This window comes from Myxine glutinosa, chromosome 5 (genome assembly GCF_964187855.1).
Source record: "Myxine glutinosa chromosome 5, kmMyxGlut1.1, whole genome shotgun sequence".
In the NCBI taxonomy this organism is placed as follows: Eukaryota; Metazoa; Chordata; class Myxini; order Myxiniformes; family Myxinidae; genus Myxine; species Myxine glutinosa.
In genome coordinates, this window is record NC_136265.1 from 175,332,777 (window position 1) to 175,352,976 (window position 20,200).

Consider the following 20,200-nt stretch of genomic DNA (forward strand, 5'->3'; position numbering starts at 1 on the left):
CTTTTTGTTTATATTATATCGCTCAGTTATTGTCAGGTTTTATATAAACTAGGGCATGCCCGTACTATATATATATCTAAAATTATATCCCCCCCCCCTCTATTTACATGAAATGGTTTGGTCCATTCGCAAAGCCAAAGCGAACGGCTTGCGAGTACGGTGACAACCCCCCCCCCCTCTATTTACATGAAATGGTTTGGTCCAAAGCGAACGGCTTGCGAGTACGGTGACAATCCCCCCCCCTCTATTTACATGAAATGGTTTGGTCCAAAGCGAACGGCTTGCGAGTACGGTGACAATCCCCCCCCTCTATTTACATGAAATGGTTTGGTCCAAAGCGAACGGCTTGCGAGTACGGTGACAATCCCCCCCCCCCCCCCCCCTCTATTTACATGAAATGGTTTGGTCCAAAGCGAACGGCTTGCGGAGTTTGGTAAAGAAATCGCCATAGCGTGCACAAACGCGCAGGAAAGCGAAAGAATCGCAAATTAGTTTTAATTAGTTTTAAAACATAGTTTAACGCCAACATAGCGGCAACATAGTTTGCCAACGGGAAATAAATGAATACGCTCTCAAATGTGCCGTCCGAGGCAGAGTCTGTTCGCCACGTTCGGCACACGTGATAGCTCGCTGCTCTCTGATTGGTTGAATCGTTTTTTGGACATAGCTCGGTAACTACTTCTCCGATTAATATGAAACCTTGAAAAGGCACATCCTCGGGTCCCCAGCAATATACCTGGCAAGTTTCAAGTATATCGGACCCGTGGTTGTCGAGAAACAGCGGTCACAGACAAACAAACACACAGACACACAGACACACAGAGATTACTGGAATTATCAGGCTTTATATAAATGAAACCTGGTTGCCATCCAAATCACGAGTCAATACTTGGAAGTGAAACAATATGGGAATTGCAAAAACCTCTTGAGGAAGTTCAGTCATTCAAACTCCTGGATCTCGCGATCAGCCATGATCTTTCTTGGGAAACCAAATTTCAGAGTTTGCCTCCAAAGCCAGCCGCCGACTGGGCATCCTCCATCGTACAAAGTCTTTCCTTGGCACACCTGAACTCCTGTCCACCTACAAGGCCTTCATCCACAGCTTGATGGAGTAATGGTCTCCTCCTGGGCTGGTGTCTCTGCCTCACATCTTGCTCAGCTTGCTGCCGTGGAAACCAAGACCTTCATGATCATCAAAATCTCCTGTGTCGAAGCTGAGTCTATGGGCTTATCACTTTCCCATTGCAGACAGGTCGGTGGTCTCTCTGTCTTCAACTGCCTCCTTTCTGGTGTTGCACCCTCTGCTATTTCTGTACTTGCCCCCCCCCCCCCCGACCCCCTCCCCCAGGTTTCTGCAGGGCACACCCAGTCCACCATAAACCCGCTTCTGGTGAAACTACCTAAATCCAGGATCAATGCTCACCTCCACTCATTTGTTCCTCTTTTTTCCCACCTGGGGAACCAACTTACACATTCTCTTCAATCTCATTGTTCCTTCCAGGTGTTCAAGACAGCTGTTCACCACCATGTCAGATTATCCCCCATACAAAACCATGATCTTTTACCCCCCCCCCCCCTCACCAAGCCCACCTCCTTCCAAATTTACAGTTCTTCCATCCTCAGAGTTTGCTCCTTTATCTATGTTGTCCACCCGTGCATCCTATCCCAGCACTCATTCCTCCCCACATCCATTATTTGTCCAAGCTTTTCTCTATTTTGTCCCTCATTCCTGCTGTCGGTGTGTTTCCCACACCCCTCCCCCACCTTTCTTTCTCCTGTTCCTTCTATTCTGCTGTATCCTGATCCATTCGGTGTTCCAGCTCTTCCACAAGCCTTGACTTTGTATTCAAAAAATAGAAAATAAATCCTCAATAATTTCTGTAGAGACAACCTCTCCACCGGTGGGATGCATGTACCCTGATACTAGCTCCCTCTGCTCTCTCAGTCCTTAAACCCTCCCTAGCTCTTCCAGGATGCACTTGTTCTTCCAGTTCCTCTACCATGGTTACCTCCACCACCAAAGGGGCAGAGGTTGTGCTTTCACACCTGTCTGTCTGTCAAAAGTGATTCTTCACCATTGAGTGATAGGACCAAAACCGATATACAGCATGATATTTGAAAAATTTGTGGAGGTGTTATGACAAAACTCGGTGGATGGGTTGGTAAGGTGACGACAACAAGCCGATTCGATTTTGGTTCAGGTCCGGATCCAGATAACGGCCTATCGGTGGGATACAAAACGTAAACTGTTCAGCCAGGTGGAGGTATGCTCTCTACTAAGTGCCGTTGTCGTTAACTCTTCGATGGTTCAATCCCACCCTTCCCTCCAAGGTTTAAGCAGGTGGTGCACCACCATCTAATGTCATTAGTCATTACCCATGCCCACTCATGATCCTTTCTACCCCCTTAACCCTACTTAACCCAAATTTTTTACTTGCAGGTTACTGTTTCATCCTCTCCTCTTTCTCTCTCTCTCTTCTGTGTTCTCTCCTCTTCTTCTCTCTTCTTCTCTCTTCTTCTTCTCTTCTTCTCTCTTCTTCTCTCTTCTTCTTCTCTTCTTCTCTCTTCTTCTCTCTTCTTCTTCTCTTCTTCTCTCTTCTTCTCTCTTCTTCTTCTCTCTTCCTCTCTCTTCTTCTCTCTTCTTCTTCTCTCCTCTTCCTCTCTTTTCTTCTCTCTTCTTCTTCTCTCTTCTTATCTCTTCTTCTCTCTTCTTCTCTCTTTTCTCTCTCTCTCTCTCTCTCTCCCCTTTTCCTTTTTGGTAATTCTCTCCATTTTTCTATCCGTTACCCCAATTAGCTTGCCTTTTATACTGTAACCTCACTTTTCCATGAGCCTCGATTTGGTATTTAAAAACTACCAAAAAAAGCCAGCAATGCTTGTTTGTACAGAGTATAAGAGCTTGGTTACCATGACATTGCTTTAAATTTCTTGTTTAACTATCCCATTGAACTTGAACTTGCTACCAACTTGTCATATCTGCTCATTGCCCTCTGCACCATCCCACAGAACCTCGATACGGTTATGCGTATCGACAAGGAGCGAAGGGAAGCATGGGCGCAGCACTACATTAACAAGGGCTTCAAAGGTGTTTTCACAAGACACATTACTCACCAGCTGAAACTGACTTGTCCATTGCTCTGTGCACTATACGAAATGCTTACGTGTTGTAGTTTGAGTTATTAGTCATTTGAAGATGTTACAATGAGTTTTTTGGCTAAATATATGTCGATATTTGTATTTACCAATTTTATGGGCTAATGGGATAACTCAGAGGTTGCTTACTCATCATTGAGTTGTCTAATGGAGATTCTGATTTCCAGCCTAACTGTAAACAGTCACCCTGGGGTGTTCTCACCGAGGTGCCGGGTAACACGGTCCGATTCTAAATTGCAACTTTAATCTACAGGGGAGGGGCACTGTATCAGTGGCACAGCCGTGCCCCCAGAGGTATATCTGTGTATTTTTCTTGTTCTGTTGCTAGACATTGAAATATCAGTACAATAGTTAGAGCTGAGAAATGATGAAAATTTCATTGCCATTTTATACTTCCACCAGCTGTTGAGAAGATGCTGCAAGCCACAGCAGGGCGTTACTGCGTTGGAGATGAGGTGGGAATTTTCTCGCCAAAAGCGGAAATTAACTTTTGAACTTTCACTTTCAAACTTTCACTCAGCAAATTGTTCCTGGTTGGTTCTTCGTTGCTCCTGAAATGACCCAAAATACCCGTTATAATCATACCGCTGTCTATGTACGACGTACGCAACATGGTGGGATTTTTGTATTTTCGCTGAATTTCTTTCACCAAATATATAAAATGCATTTGGCGTTGCTTACACGATATCACCAACCATATTGGGACAGTAAGGAATTAGAACGGCACTCGGTAGAGCGCATACCTCCGCTAGGCTGAACAGTTTACGTTTTGTATCCCACTGATAGGCCAGATCTGGATCCAAACCTAAACCAAAATTTAATCAACTTGTTCTTGTCGCCTAACCAACTCATCCACCTAGTTTTGTCATAACTCGACCATAACTTTTTGAAACATCATGCTATATATCATTTTCACCCCATCACTCAATGGTGAAGAATCACTTCACAAATAAAAAGAAACACTTGCGTCTGGATCCTTATTCACATGTTCACCAAAATCGAATTGATGCGTCCATTTCGCACTCCCATCAAGTCCACCAAGTTTCGTCCGAATTCGTCCATAACGTTTTGAGATGTCGTGTTATATATCGTTTTTAGCCCCATCACTCGATGGTGAAGAATCACTTAAAATTATCGGATGTGGATCTGGATCTTTACCAAAATCGCACCAATTCGTCCGTGTCCCACACACAACCTCTCCACCAAGTTTCTTCCGCATCCGTTCGCAACTTTTTGAGATATCCTGTTCACGGACAGACAGACAGGGATGAAAACGTAACCTCCATCCATCTTCGGTGGAGGAGCTAAATGTGCGGTGTTATCGATTCACAAACTTTCATGCAATTTCTAATCGAATATTTCTAGGCCCTTGGCAACAAGAACAGCTCGAACCTCGTCACTTGCATATTTTCTCAAATGTTGGTAGATATCAGGTTTGTGCCCTTGCTCAATATGAAGTTATTCTCATCTGATATGTTCATAATTTTGGCCTGCATGTCCTACTTTCAATATCCACAGGGTGAAGCTCTGGCACCCAAAACCATTCGTTGTTGAAGGTCCGTCAGCTCTTTGCTTCTTGGCATCTTGATTATAAAACAAAGGAGTTTCAAACCTGTTGCTCACAATTAGAAAGCACATGCTGCTTTGCTGTGTGGGGAAAATATGCACATACCAGTTAGGCGGATTCATTTGAAGTTTGGATATGCTGACCCAATAATCTTGGTGATATAGTGTTTGCACAAATTTATCTTGTACGAGGTGGTTAATTGTGGTTTGTACTTTCCCATGTTTAGTATTCTGTATTTACCAGCATGCATTTGCACTTGTTACTTTCTCATGTTTTCGTGTTCATTCTGCACTCTTTGAAGATCGACAAACACTTTGCAAAGCTAAAGGTGATAATCATCAATGATTTTTTGGTGCAGGTGACGATGGCTGACCTCTGCCTGGTCCCTCAAGCATACAATGCCAACAGGTGAGTGTTTTGATCAATTCGGTACACTTGGTTCTGTTTACAAGAGGAGTGTGCATGCTGTACCATGTACAAGCATAGTGAACGTGGTACTATGGCACTGCTACCGCTTAGAACTATGTGCATTAGGACTCACATGCCCCATCACAGTTCAACAACACAGGTTTTACATTTCATACATATGCATCAAAATCCAACATTCCATAACTTAGGAGAGCTTCTCACACTCTGAGATAAAAAGGTCCCATTTCATATAAATATGAATCCCACAGAATCTGTGTATATATATATATATATATATATAATTACGTTTGTGAGGGTAGGTGATGACATACCATAGTGGAGGCAGGATTATATAAATTAGCATGGACCGCGTGCGAGTAGGAAGCCAATCTCGATGTATTTAAGTAGAAAAACTGTGAGCTTAAGATCGTTTACGTGTCTTCACGCGGGGGGTCGAGCGTGTGTTAACTTGGTAGGGTTAAGATTAGTTTCTCCCAGTATGTGATTGCCTCCTGTGATTTTCCCTATGTTTTTACAATTATAACGAGCCGGCCATAAAAATTCTCTATTAAACCACAACTACCGGCATAAACTGCGACGAGTAAACCCCGCCCCACCACCCGACTAAGGAACAAGGCCACACTCTCAGACTGGGACGAGGGGCATGGAAACGATCGTAACCGGCAGACCACGCCCTGAGCTTCGTCATTGGTCAAGCCCGACGATGGAGCGATTGAGTGGAACTTGGCGATTGGTCGGGGTGACGTTGGTGTGATGTCGGAGCGAAGGTTCGAGCAAGAGAAAAGAAGAAGAAGGCATCTCTTTGTCTCGCTCTCTCTCGCTCTCTCATGCTGGTGTCGTGGCAGGCAGACGCTTTTGTCTCTGGCTCTCAGCTGCGGCTGTCTCGTGTGCACTTTCTGGGGAGGATGGTTCGGAGCTGAGAGAACCTCTGCAACTTTGGAGGGGGTGTTGTTGACGGTGGTGCTCTGCGGAGATTGAGGAGGTCGCAAGCAGACCTAAGGAGGCTGTTCTGTCTGTGTGCCTCATGCAGGCGGCTGGCTACGGGTGCGACTCCATGCCATCTTGTGCGCTTCCCGCACGGGGACTCGGGTTCGACGACCACTGACCTCCTCAAAGTCCTCGTTGTGCACCAAAACTGAGTACCAGCCGGCTTAAAACATTATTATTTTTCTTTAATCATTCCCCTGTCTGTTTTTGAGTCTGCATGTGGAGGTACCTCAATCAGGCCATTCGATTTACTTTACCTTTCATTTTCATTCCATGCTTCATTTTTATTAAACCAATATTACCTTCGCCACCAAAGATGGATGGAGGTTGTGTTTTCACCCTTGTCTGTCTGCCTGTTTGTTTGTCAGTTTGTTTGTGAACAAAATATCTCAAAAAGTTATGGATGGATTTGTACGAAACTTGTTGGACAGGTTGTGTGTGTGATGAGGAAGAATCGATTCCATTTTGGTGAAGATCCAGATCCGGATCCAGCTAGTAGAATTTTTAAAAGTGATTCTTCACCATTGAGTGATATGGCCAACCAGGTGAAGGTATGCTCTCTACTGAGTGCCGTTCTAGTTATTGTTGCATTTCATTTGTCATGTCTTGTTTGCATGGTGTTTTGTTTCGTGTAAAACCCCGTGGCTTTCGTCCGTGCAGGTAAGCACTTTGGTCCCATCACGCACGTGCCAAAAAGTACTGCCAATTTTCGGCTTATAAAGACCGACCGGCTATCTGTCTAAGGCTTGTTTTCATCGGCTGCGGACTTGACAATATATATATGTATATATGTAAAAAAAAAAAAAAAAAAAAAAATTATATATATATATATATATATATGTGTGATATATTAATATATATTTTAAATATATAATATAACATTGTTGCGGATCTCCTGAAGCCCGTTCACGTTAGAAAGGAGGGATTAAACCCCTTTTTCCCCTTGGGTCTTCGTGTCCACGAGGCCGAATCGCCACTTCTGCAGCAAGCGTGAGAAAGGGTATCGGGTCGACTCCGCACGTACCTTTGGTACCCACGCTGCTACGAAAACGGGGGTCGGATCTCGCACAAGCCACGCTAATCGATTACGCTCGAGCGGTGTGCGTATCACGTGACGTGTGCCGTTACTTTTTATGGAACCCGATTCGAGCGGTTCTATTCGTACCACGCGAGGCCAACTAATGGAAGGGACAAGAACGGTCAAATAAGAGGAATAACACAATTTATTTACACAATGTACAGGATTCGGATAAAGGAAAGGGGACACAGAGCAGAAGCTTAACAGTGTTAACTTATACCCAGACACAGGGCCCACTCACGCACACGGGGAAATGGAAGAAGAGCAGGTTCGTGCGCCAAACGCGCCTGGCGTCGGTCGCTCCGGGACAGCTCGCCCTGCGTGGCCCTCTGGCGGTCACGGCTCGTATGCAGGAGAGGGCAGGCAGGAGGAGATCGCGCATCTGTGGCCCGGCACGGGTCGTCTTCTCGAACCCATGATTAATACAGCGGCAGAGCGCAGGGTACAGGGCACGGGGCAAGTTCGTGTACAATCTCGATAACCGGCAATGCAATTGACTCGTTCTCTTGCGCGTTCTCTCTCTCTGACTCAATCAATGCCTCGACCCGAACTCCAACTCACTCTAACAGGGGCTCCGACTCAACGGAACTCACGATACTCCCCGGCTCTGACTTCTGACTCTTACTTAACTGAGGTGGGGGGCTCGGAGCAGGGTTCTAAGGCTCCGCCCCAGCCTTACCCGAATATTCCATGCTCCACCTCCCGTTGCCGTGGTGAGCCACTCCCCTCGAGCTCTGATTGGCGGCTCGTGGCTCACCTGCCACTCCCTCTGCAGCGCCTCCCTTCGGCCTTGCCAGACTTGTTGAAGGCCTACCACGTGGCATTTCCAGCCCAAAAGACCGCCCTACTCAAGGGCCTGCTCAACGCAAAACTAACACAGGAAAGGAGTCTACCTTACATTCACTAATAGTGGAGCGGATAAGTGCAAAAGTTGTGCACTTCTGGCAGAAAGCATGAAATTTGGCACACGGGGGTTTTCGAGTATGCTAAATTCAATAAGAAGAGGAGGCAAGTCGTAAAATGATTGCTTCCGGTTCAAAATGGCGGATTTCAAAATGGCCACCAAGTAAACCGATAAAAACGTGTATCTCATATATTGGTTACATAGCGATGTGTTTGCAAAGCCAAAATAAGTAACATATCATGATGCCAACTCTACATTGCTTCTGCACACTAAGATTTACATTTAGTGCTGCCCGAAAGAGCATGAAGGCATATGGATAATGCTTACGTCTGCGCGCCTATAAAATTGAAACAATTGGTACAATATCGACACAATTTTTTTAATTAAACATGATTGATTTTACATAGTATTATGTAGAATAATATCACTTGAACTGTGAAAATACATTGCAACCTTAACGCTTATCTAATATCATTAAAATATAGAAATTGTCCGCAACAAATATGGTAGCTTAATGAGAAATACATTATATACACGTAAACGTCCAGTGTTCTCAGTCCCTGGAACATTGGCCTGCACATAAACACAACTGGGTACACGGAAGGCTTGCTTTAGAACATTTGCACCTCCTAGAGCAGCTCTTTTTGCATTGACATTTTATAAGTTCGCGGCACGCTTTCGATGCTTCCGGGAGAGTTGTCCACAGGGGTGTCCAGCTGTCATCGGTGTCTGTCATCCAGCCCCATTCCTCTGGTGATGGTAGAGTTGGACTTGGGACAAGTGCTTGTCCCCAAATATGACCAGCTTGATATGCAGCCCGCTTTACGTGTTGCTTCAGGGCGCCGGCTGTTGGAGGAATGTTCTCAATCTTCCGATTACCGTAGGCAAACAGATGTTGACGAGCCTCGTTGACCATTTTCAATGATGAAGTCCTACTGTAAAGCAGCACGAAATACCTCTCCAATTCGCTCATATCACTCTCAGATACCTCGCTAGGTGTACGAGACAGGTTGTTGAAGACATGTCCAAGATGTGGAAGAGAGCGCCAAACATCCCACGCTGTCTTCTTCCCTACACCGTGGACGAATGAGACGGTGTCACATCCCGATACAGCATGCAAGAACAGCAAACCGCATGACCGCTCAGCCCCCAAATTAGCCGCAATGCTGTGGGCTGGAATATACCGAAACTTGGTTCCATGACCAAACGCCAACCAAAGCTCACATCCACCCAGGACACTGGCTGTTGCAATTGCCAATACCAAAACATCGGTGCCAGTCGCTTGAATTAGAATGTGCCGATACCCCAGATGATACGCATGTGAGGCATGCAACAACATTCTGGAATCTGCTTCTTCGTGGGTGCAATTTTGGATGGCCGATATCTCGTATTCAGATGTCGACACTATGTTTTCGTCATCTGTGGAGAGTATTACCTTGCCTTCTGAGACAGTTGTGGATTTAATTTCATTGGCTAAGAACGTGAACAATTCGGTTTTGTTTGAATCAACTCGTAGAAATTTCGCCCAATTTCCAGGCACGATTGTGTTTCCAGCAACCCGGACAGCTATGCCATCACCACGACTCTGCCTGACATGCGATTTCAAGCTATTGGTTTTGTAGACATCCCAAACCACATCTAACCGCTTGGAGGTCTGAAGTTCTCTATGTACGTAAGGCATGAACACTCGTTGCGAATAGTCACTGAACGATTTGATTGTAACTGTGGATTTCTTTGGATCTAATGCATGTACTAAGGCGGCACCATCTATTATCTTCACCTCGAACACGGGCGTTACCACGGGATATGGAGCAAGACTTTCAAGGCAAACAAGCAAGTTCGATTTCTTGCCTTGGCCCAAGGCATTTTCTTCAGCTAGCGACGGTGGCCATGCGTGGTTTTCATGCTGGAAGAATGTTTCTAGATCCCCATCTCTGGATTGGCAAGATATATACATTCTGGAGAACAACTCAAGGTCTGTTTTCAGGCTGGCTAGTTTCGTCTTTGATTTTGATGTTTTCTTGCGTCCAGACTTGAATAGTGGTAAGTTGTTTTTGGTGATGGTGTCATAGAAAGGAGTACGCGTGCTTGCAATTCGATCGTCGACAAAGCTCTTGTACTGGGTTTTGCCAAGTTCTTCTACAGTTCGTACACCGTTAACCACTTCTTCCGACATGATTACTTTCGTGTCCAAGGAATACAATTCGCACTATCATCTGTAAAGGGATTACCCATTCCATCAATCACGTGCACCACATTTGTCACATCAGAAGCAAATGATTTCTGTGTACTGGGTATCTGTTCATGCTGACGACTGTCTGTACTCCTCGACAATTGACTGTCCTCGTACTCGTTTATAATTATTGATACCTCCGGCCCAGCTACCATCCAACGTCGCAAAGCTCCTTCGTTCTCCGTGATACCAATCGCTCCTCCTTCACATTTGACCATAGCATTGAGCTGTTCATGAACGTGGTCATGGGCCATCGCAGAAAATTTGTGACAGGTCTTCTGAGTCACGAAATGTCCTTTGTAAAATTGAGATAAAGCATTCGGGCATTGTTCCTGGAGCTGTACGAGATCACAAACATGTACTGTGTTGCTGGCAGTTTGGCTCTTGATATTTGTACCACAGAGTATCATCTGGACCAAGGCTAGTAAGGATGACGGAAGGTTGCTATAGTGAGTATCCAGTAAAGACCCTGAGAAGGACTGTTTTACCTCAAACAACTTTCTGCGTACAATTTGTGCGGCCCTCATGAGTGTGACAGCATCACTATCTGGGTCTGTCTGACTAGCAGTAAGTATTGCATCACCTATATCATCTTTGAATGAAAGGATCACATCATTTGATTTGGTCTTTTATGCCTCTAAGCCTGGTAATATAGCGAGGAGCTTTTCCTTGAGTCTAGTGGCATGAATATACCCTGGTTTATCAGCTGTGAGCTGATGTAGGCGATCCTTGTACAAAACAAAAAGATCTGCCAGTTTAAAAATCTTGTTTCGTTTCTCATCGCTCTGGTGTGCATCTTCTATGTACGAGACCAATTCTGCTCGAGCCATCGAGTCTGACGTAATATCGCGAGCTTTGTTTGTAGTGTCTTGGTGTCGTTGATATGATCTGTACCTCGTATACAAATCAGTCATACAGATCTTGTGATATGTAGCGTCTTTAGCTGGCATGTCGCCAGAACTAAGTTTAGCTAGCAACTTTGTATCATTCAGTGCTGTCGCCATTAGCCGAACATTCTGATCGACATTCATTGTCTCTACACAGTGATATTTGTGTTCAGTTTGTATAGGTTGATCGCAGAAGAAACATACGGTGGCGTCATCTGACTGACCGAAGGATAAGTTGCACCGAAGTTTATTTTTAACAGGCGTTGATGCTTTTGACGAAGTACCTGTGTCCTGTTTGGCATTTCGTTTCCGAACCCTGTCAATTTGTTGTTTGTTACAGGATAGATAACATGTTTTGTGCCATTTAGCATTATTTCTAGTAAGCGTTTCTTCAATACCAGATCCATCGTCCAATCTGGCATAATTCATGGAGAATGGAACAGCGTCTAAATCCTTCAATGCGTGGAGATTCTCTGATAAAGTCTGGTATCCTATAGATCTATAGGACACATTGCGGTTCCTCTTTGGATCTACCAATACTTCGGTGCTGGCTTCTTGACATAGAACACACAGTGACCAGTCTGTGCCTTGACCTGGTGTGTCTGGTAACACGAGCTTGATTTTCTTTGACATCACTTCAGTGTAGCATGGAGACTACGACCAAACACCAAACCCTGGAAAGATAGAACACACCTCAATCAGTACAGATGAATACTATTCATAGACTTCAACATCATTTATTATTTATGTTATGCAAATATAAGATAATAACCAGTGGACTGTTCGAACCATATATCCACTGTACCAAACTGTAGAGAAAAACAACAACACAAGTTATTTTTACCACATTTTAATGACCATGGCACTTTCACTAAACATACCAACGGCGCTGTTAGCTCACCAACGTTATGTCAAAATTAACGTGATGACAAAATTAAAACGTCACAAAAATTCATGGTGTGATATTAATGAAAAATATTGTGTCAATATCGTGTCAGTTGTGTCAATTTTATAGGTGCGCAGGGTTTAACGTTATTAATATGCCTTCAGGCCCTCACTGGTACCAAATGTACATCTTGATATGAAGAAGCAATGTACAGTTAATAATAATGATATTCTAGCTATTTTGGTTATGCAAACACATTGCTATATGCCCGATATATGAGATACACGTTTTTTATCGGTTTACTTGGAGGCCATTTTGAAATCCGCCATTTTTAACCGGAAGTAATCATTTTACGACTTGCCTCCTCTTCTTATTGAATTCAGCATACTCGAAAACCCCCGTGTGCCAAATGTCATGCTTTCTGCCAGAAGTGCACTACTCTGGTGTTTTTTGGCACATATCCGCTCCACTATAAGAAATAACTTAACTATCGCGAGGGTTCATGTTGTGGTGTGTCTACCTACGAGGGGGGGGGGGGGGGGGGGGGGAGGGGGGGGTCATCCTTTATTCTCAAAACCGCAACAATATTATGTATATATAATATATACTCGTGTATATATGTATATATATATATACATTATATATATATTTATATATATTTACATATCTATATATATATATATGTGCAGTGTATGAGTTATCAGTGTATGAGTGTATGAGATTTGGTTATGACAAACTTCCCTGAAAATGTCTGCTGCTCTTCTTCTGCTCCAATCGGCTCATCTGATCATGTGCTTGTCAAAGTGGACATCTCTCTGACCATTCTCAGAGAGCCTCCTCAGCGTCGACGAGTCTGGCATTTCACTCAGGCCAACTGGCACGGTCTTCAAGCAGCCATCAATCATCTGGACTGGTCTCCCATCTCTACCGCCTCTGACATCAACTCATCCTGGGAATTCTTTCAAAGTAAATTGCTCTCTCTCATGCACAGATTTATCCCATCTCGTCTTCAGTTGTCATACCCTTCCTCCCGTCCATGGTACACGGAATCTTGTGGTGAGGCTGTTGCCCTGAAACAACTTGCTTTCGTCTCCTGGAAAGCAAATCCAACGGAAGGAAATCTCATTTCCTTTCACAAAGCCCGAAACAAGTGTGTGTCCACCCTCAGGAGAGCCAGGAAACAATATCTCACCATTCTCAAGACCGAACTCTCTTATCTGTCTCCCTCTTCCAAATCCTGGTGGCGTCTGGTCAAATCTGTTTCTGGTGTTTGTTCCCCCTCCATCCCCTCCCTCACCTCAAACGGCTTAACGGCTGACTCCGCACGTGAAAAATCTGAATGCCTCAACTCTGTGTTTGCCTCTAAATCTTGTGTCCCAAACCCATCCCTCTCTGTACCCACCGTACCCAGTCGTACCCAGCTGCTCCTGGACTCTGTGTCCTTTCCTCCTGACAAGGTGGAAAAGTTTCTGTCAACCCTCGACTCTGATTCTGCAACTGGTCCTGACGGCATCAGCCCACGGGTCCTAAAATCATGTTCTTCTGCTCTTTCACTCCCTCTTTCTGTTCTCTTCACCCTCTCTTTTGCTCAAGGTCATCTGCCATCTGCTTGGAAATCAGCCAACATCACCGCTTTGCACAAAAAAGGTGCAAAAACAGATCCCAGCAACTACAGACCAATCAGCCTTCTCCCAATTATCAGCAAAGTCATGGAATCCATCATTGCTTCAGATATTAAATCTTTCCTCTTCTCCAATGGCTTGATCTCTGATCATCAATTTGGTTTCAGACCTGGTCACTCTACTCTGGACATGCTGCTTCTGCTTTCTCAACAATGGATGGAGGTCCTCAACGCCAAACAGGAAATTAGAGCTGTCTCCCTTGACATTTCACGTGCCTTCGATACGGTCTGGCACCCTGCTCTGCTCACCAAACTCTCCTCCTTTGGTATCCATGGAAATCTCCACGCATGGCTGGCGGACTTCCTCTCTGGTCGTAGTCAACGTGTGGCCCTGAATGGGTTTCTCTCATCTCCTCTTCCTGTTCAGGCTGGAGTTCCCCAAGGTAGTGTTCTGGGCCCTGTGCTTTTTCTGGTCTTCATCAATGATCTCTCTGACTCTCTTGAAAATCCTCTCTATCTCTTTGCTGACGACTCTACTCTCTGTCGCTCCATTCCTCATCCCTCAGATCGGCAGTCTGCAGCCTCCTCACTCTCTGCAGACCTGGACAAAATCACTGACTGGTCAAACAAGTGGAACATGTCTTTCAATCCTGACAAATCTCACACTCTTACAATGTCTCTCCGAAAGGACCGACTGGACAACCCTCCCATCTACTTTCTCAACAATCCTCTCCAAGAAGTTCTGTCGCTCAAGCTTTTGGGTCTCACTATCTGCCATGATCTTTCTTGGGAAAACCACATTTCCAAGCTGGCCTCCAAAGCCAGTCGCCGACTGGGCATCCTCCGTCGTGCGAAGTCCTTCCTTGGCACACCTGAGCTCCTCACCACATACAAGGCTTTCATCCACAGCTCAATGGAATACTGTTCCCACCTCTGGGCTGGTGCTCCTGCCTCACACCTTGCTCGGCTTCACGCTGTTGAAGCCAAAGCTTTCAGAATCATTGGAATCTCCTGCGATGTAGTCAACACCGAGGGCCTTTCACTCACTCACCGCAGGCAGGTTGGTGGTCTTTCTGTCTTCTACCGACTCCTCTCCAGCCTTGCTCCCCCAGCTCTCTCTGTGCTCTGTCCCCCCAATATTCCTTCAGGTCGCACAAGATCTGCCTGCAACCCTCTTATGGTTAAACTGCCAAAGTCTAGGCTCTCTGCTCACCTTCACTCTTTCATTCCCCTTTTCTCCCACCTCTGGAACAAACTCCCCCACTCCCTTCAATCCCACTCCTCCCTCCAGGTCTTTAAAACAGCTGTTCACCACCATCTCTTATCTTCCCCCATCGAAAACCTTGATCTTTTCTACCCCCGGTAATTCACCCCAGAGTCCTTGCAGTGTTCATATGTTTTATTCCTCTCCCACCTCCCCCCAAGTCCTCCCGATGTCCCTGCTCTCAAATGTTGTGTTTGTGTCCTTCCCCCTCTCTCCCCATCTTGTCTACCGCTCCCCTTGTTTTTTGTGTTTTGTGTGTCGGTTTGTCTTTTTGTGTGATAAATGTTAGCTCTTTCACGAGCCTCGATCTTGTATACAAAAAAAATAAAAATAAAAATAAAAATAATAATCTTGTGTTGTGTTGTCACTGAACTACTCCCTCAAACTTTTGTGAAATCGTACCAAACTTCTGGTATGCACCTATCTCTCCCGTCGGTATGTCCTAAGGGTATTTGTTTTGAAAAAAATTCCAATTTTTATTTTTTGGGGAATTGTTTTGGGAATTTTTTTTTTTCAACTTCAATTGTTTATAAAATGTAATATCACGTATATTACAAATGCATTTGTGCATTATGATTGTTTGAATTATGATTGGTGTAAATCATGACAAAACAGCAACTCAGGTACAGTCATTTATTTATATATCTACATATCTGGGCAGTGTCTGTTGTCACTGAACTACTCCCTGAAACTTTTGTTTCCGTGGTTGTGAAGAGTTTTTAATGACGTGGTGGTGGTGAGGTATTTTGAATTATGTGGTGGTAAGGTGTTTTTAAATGACATGGTGGTTAGGTGTTTTTAATTTCGTGTTTCGTGGCTGTGAGGTGTTTTTAATTTCGTCTTTCGTGGCTGTGAGGTGTTTTTAATTTCGTTTTTTTAATTTCGAGGTGTTTTAAATTATGTGGTGGTGAGGTGTAATCGTCCCAAACATCCAGTCTGCACCTACCCCTCCCGCATGTATGTGCTGAGTTCTTTTTGGAATTATATATATTTTTTCAACCTAAATCTTCAACCTAAATTGCCTATAAAAATGAAATATCACAAACACTACAAATAAATTTGTTCAAAATAATTGTTTGTATTATGATTGGTGCAAATCATGACAACACAGCAACTCAGGTACAGTCATTATCCTCAGCTAAAATAAGCCCGTTCCTCAGTAACGACGCGTGGTGAGGCGAGCGCGGTGAACCGAGCCAAGCTAGTATATATATATATATATATATATATATATATATATATATATATATATATATATATATATACACACACACAGTCACGTGAAAAAGTAAGTACACCCCATGTAAAGTTTTGACTTTTTCAACATATTTCAACACACAGCTATTTGATCTTCATTTCAACAATATTGATAGATAAAGGTGATAAAATATAACAAATATCATGAAACATTTACATTTTGTAGTCTTGGCGTCAGGAAGGGCATTCGGCCATAAAAACATTGCCTCAAACAGGGAACCATGATTGTCATGGGGACCACAAAGCTAACCCCCGCTCCAGCGGGGGGAAATGGCCTTAAAACGATCATTCAATCATTCATTCATTCATTCATTTACATTTTGTAGTCCATTGTGTAATTTAAATAAACATAAATGCAAATTTCGCATGTGGAAAAAGTAAGTACACCCCTACATTTATCACTACTTCAAATACCTAAAATTAGAATCAGGTGCACCAGATCAGGTGCAAATTATTAGAACATCGTTAGAGAGGATCTTGGAGGAACCTGTCTTATTTAAACCTCAGACATTTAGTTTGGTTTGCTCTTTGTTGTTGAAGTGTGCGGCGTCACCATCCCTAGATCAAAAGAGCTATCTGAGGCCTTCAGAAAGAAGGTTATAGGGCCAGACGGAAGCCAAAGAGTTCAATCTTGGTTTCGTCAGACCACAGAATCTTGTTTCTCACAGTCTGAGAGTCCTTTAGGTGCTTTTTTGCAAACTCCAAGCGGGCTTTCATGCGTCTTTCACTGAGGAGAGGCTTCCGTCTGGCCACTCTGCCAAAAAGCCCAGATCGGTGGAGTGTTGCAGTGATGGTTGTCCTTCTGGAAGTTTCTCCCATCTCCACACAGGATCTCTGGAGCTCAGCTAGATTGACCATCGGGTTCTTGGTCACCTCTCTTACCAAGGCCCTTCTCCCCCGATTGCTCAGTTTGGCCGGGCGGCCAGCTCTAGGAAGAGTCCTGGTTGTTCCAAACTTCTTCCATTTAAGAATCATGGAGGCCTCTGTGCTCTTGCGAACCTTCAATGCAGCAGAGATTTTTTGTAGGCTTCCCCAGATCTGTGCCTCGACACAATCCTGTCTCTGAGCTCTGCAGGCAGTTCCTTCGACCTCATGGCTTGGTTTTTGCTCTGATATGCATTGTCAGCTGTGAGACCTTATATAGACAGGTGTGTGCCTTTCCAAATCATGTCCAATCAATTGAATTTACCAAAGGTGGACTCCAATCAAGGTGTCGAGCATCTCAAAGATGATCAAGAGAAATGGGAGGCACCTGAGCTAAATTTCAAGTGTCATAGCAAAGGGTCTGAATACTTATGTCAATGTGATATTTCAGTTTTTCTTTTTAATAAATTTGCAAAACTTTCTAAAATCCTGTTTTCTCTTTGTCATTATGGGGTATTGAGTGCAGATTGATGAGGGAAAAAATGAATTTAAACGATTTCAGCATAAGGCGGCAACATAACAAAATGTGAAAAAAGGGAAGGGGTCTGAATACTTTCTGATTGCACTGTATATATAAAAATATATAATGTTAAGGACAGGGACCTTAAAAGCACCATGTGCCTTGCTTGCCATGTAATAAATTGCAATGTCCTTGTTCTGCATGTGTTACATGGACGAGCTGTCCTTAGATCTTTGTTTTTTGTTTTTTTATTCCATTTGAACACACAAATCACTCAGCTGAATATACCAAAGCTCGTTTTGCTTGGTCAACATATTTCAACAACTGAGATATGTGGAAGTTCCCACGAGTAAGTTCCATGACATGGTTATCGGTGAGTGCACTAAGGGGACCCCTCGGTGTGAATCATCAAGTTATGAAATAACTTTCATTGGTCTCTTGACTTTATGCTCCGTTCTCCACAGGTCTGTGCAAACCAGACCAATTTCACTCTTGTTTACTGAGCAAACACTGATTCATATGAAGAATCATTACATTCAGTGAGGATGTCTCATTTGTTGGTATATTACTTGTATATAAAGTAAATAAATGGACATTTAAATCTGGTCTCTACTGCTTGAGTTTACTAAGTTTTGTCATGTTGGCTTTCTTTGTGTACCTTGTGTCTCCTCTGGGAATTAGATACATGAGCTTGTTTTTGGGCCTGTGTTTATACACCGTCTGCAGCAGTCGTATCCAGGGTGCCCGTCTCATCGAGCTATGCTTGGCTGTTCTCTTCTCACCACGTCACGCTATTTGCTTGACAAGCCACAGAGCAGTGCGATGATCTCGGCTCAGACAGTCATGCAAACACAGCCTCTCCTCAGTATTTGAGTTTGTCTTTGGAGAACGGCTGGGGGTAGCAGTACTCTGGCCCGACTGTGGGACAGGTACATTTCCTGCACATGGCTAGGTGGTTTCAGATTGCAATATTGAGGGAACCTTTGCAGGTGCAAATGTTGTTTCTTTCAAGAGCTGAGTCTTCAAAGGCCTTTAAAAAAAATTGAATAATTCTTAACAACAACCCGGCTGAGTCACGTCACAATTTTTAATTCTCATTCATCGACTTGACAGTGTCACCTTGCCTCGGGCCTTCTCTTGTGCCAACCTGTCCCCCAACCCCAACCTCGTATTGCTTTAGTCGCATGCACCATTAAATTTCTATTGACTCCATGAGTAGCTAGATTGAGTCACAGGTTTAAAGACTCGAGTTTAGAGTCCTGGGGTTTGTTAGGTCTTCAGGTTCTTGAGTCACGAGCCCAAGCCTATGAATTGAGTACTTGGGGCTTAGTTTGTGGACCTGAATACTTTAGCTTGCCCCTATCATTCTAGAATGGACCTATGAGAAAGGTGAGATAAATCGGTTTCTAGAATTAGCCCAAATCAGGTGGTGTCTCAGGACAAGAAAACCTTTATTTTTTTTTCAATGACTCACGGAGGAGCTTGTACATAAGGTGTATTCAGGATAAGGACATTAGGAGACATCATTGAACCTTTTACATGAATTTGGAGGACATTTGTAAATGTTGGACAATGAAGTGTTGCCAGTGTGGAAGTGAAACTTTGAACTCGACCTCAGTGGTCAGATAAGTGGTGGTGGTGGTGTTTTACATCCTGTCATTCTGTCGGAATGCTTCAGCAACTGAAGAAAATAAATGATGTATGCCAGGTGTTTGAAGGGTTTTACAAACGAGATGCTCACAGTTGTCTCGAACGTATCAAAATACAATCACATCCGTGTCCGATGGAAGCGGTGCAGTTTGGAATTTTTAAGCGACGAAGCCAATTCAATATTTGGCTTCCTTTTGTCCGTCGAAAATGAAGAAGAACCTTTTCTGACCCACCATGTTTATTTCTAAAGGGTTCTATATATTTTGACGAGTACACAACATCTTTCGACGTTTTAATTTTGTTGTGAGATTGTGATGGAGTGATGATGATGAGTGATCAGATGATGTAGTGATGGTAATCCATAAGAGGATTATGGTGTCATTTACCATTTACCATTTGCATTTTGTCATCAAATTTTTAACAAAGCTTTATTATGAGAATATGGAGAAGGCAAATTAAGAATTAGGTCAAAAGGTCAAAGGTCAGCGTCAGATAAAATTGTCAATTTTTGTCCAATTTACCTGAGATTTTAAGAATTTGCATATTGGGTCATTCAGTTGGTTCACCAATCAAAAGCAACAAGCAGTTTTTTTTTTAGATCAAAAGGTCAAAGGTCAAGGTTGCATAAAATCTTTCGTATTTTACATATGTACACAAATATTGCACACACACACACACATGCAAATATTGCACACGTACATAAACGAACTACAACTGGAGGCAATCTGGGATTCGGTAAAGATCCTGAAAAGAGCCCTTGGAACAAAACTCTGAAAAAGTTGAACAGTTTTGTCCATGAACCGTGGTCCCTTAACGAAGCGGAGGTGGATACTTTGGGTCCTGGGAAGACTCAATTTCACCTCCTGAAACCCACAAATGGAGATAACCAACGACACACAC

At 43.8% G+C, this 20,200-nt stretch overlaps 1 protein-coding gene across 2 annotated transcripts in view; it reads left to right on the forward strand.

Annotated features, from left to right (window-relative positions):
- The window catches only part of GSTZ1 (glutathione S-transferase zeta 1), a 63,887-nt gene that overhangs the window by 34,355 nt on the left and 9,332 nt on the right, over positions 1-20,200 (forward strand). For both annotated transcript variants that reach the window (XM_068115493.2, XM_068115494.2), the window contains 3 exons: positions 3,007-3,085; positions 3,556-3,608; positions 5,079-5,128. In XM_068115493.2, coding sequence (XP_067971594.2) covers positions 3,007-3,085; positions 3,556-3,608; positions 5,079-5,128 — 182 coding nt within the window. The remainder of the gene's footprint in view (positions 1-3,006; positions 3,086-3,555; positions 3,609-5,078; positions 5,129-20,200) is intronic.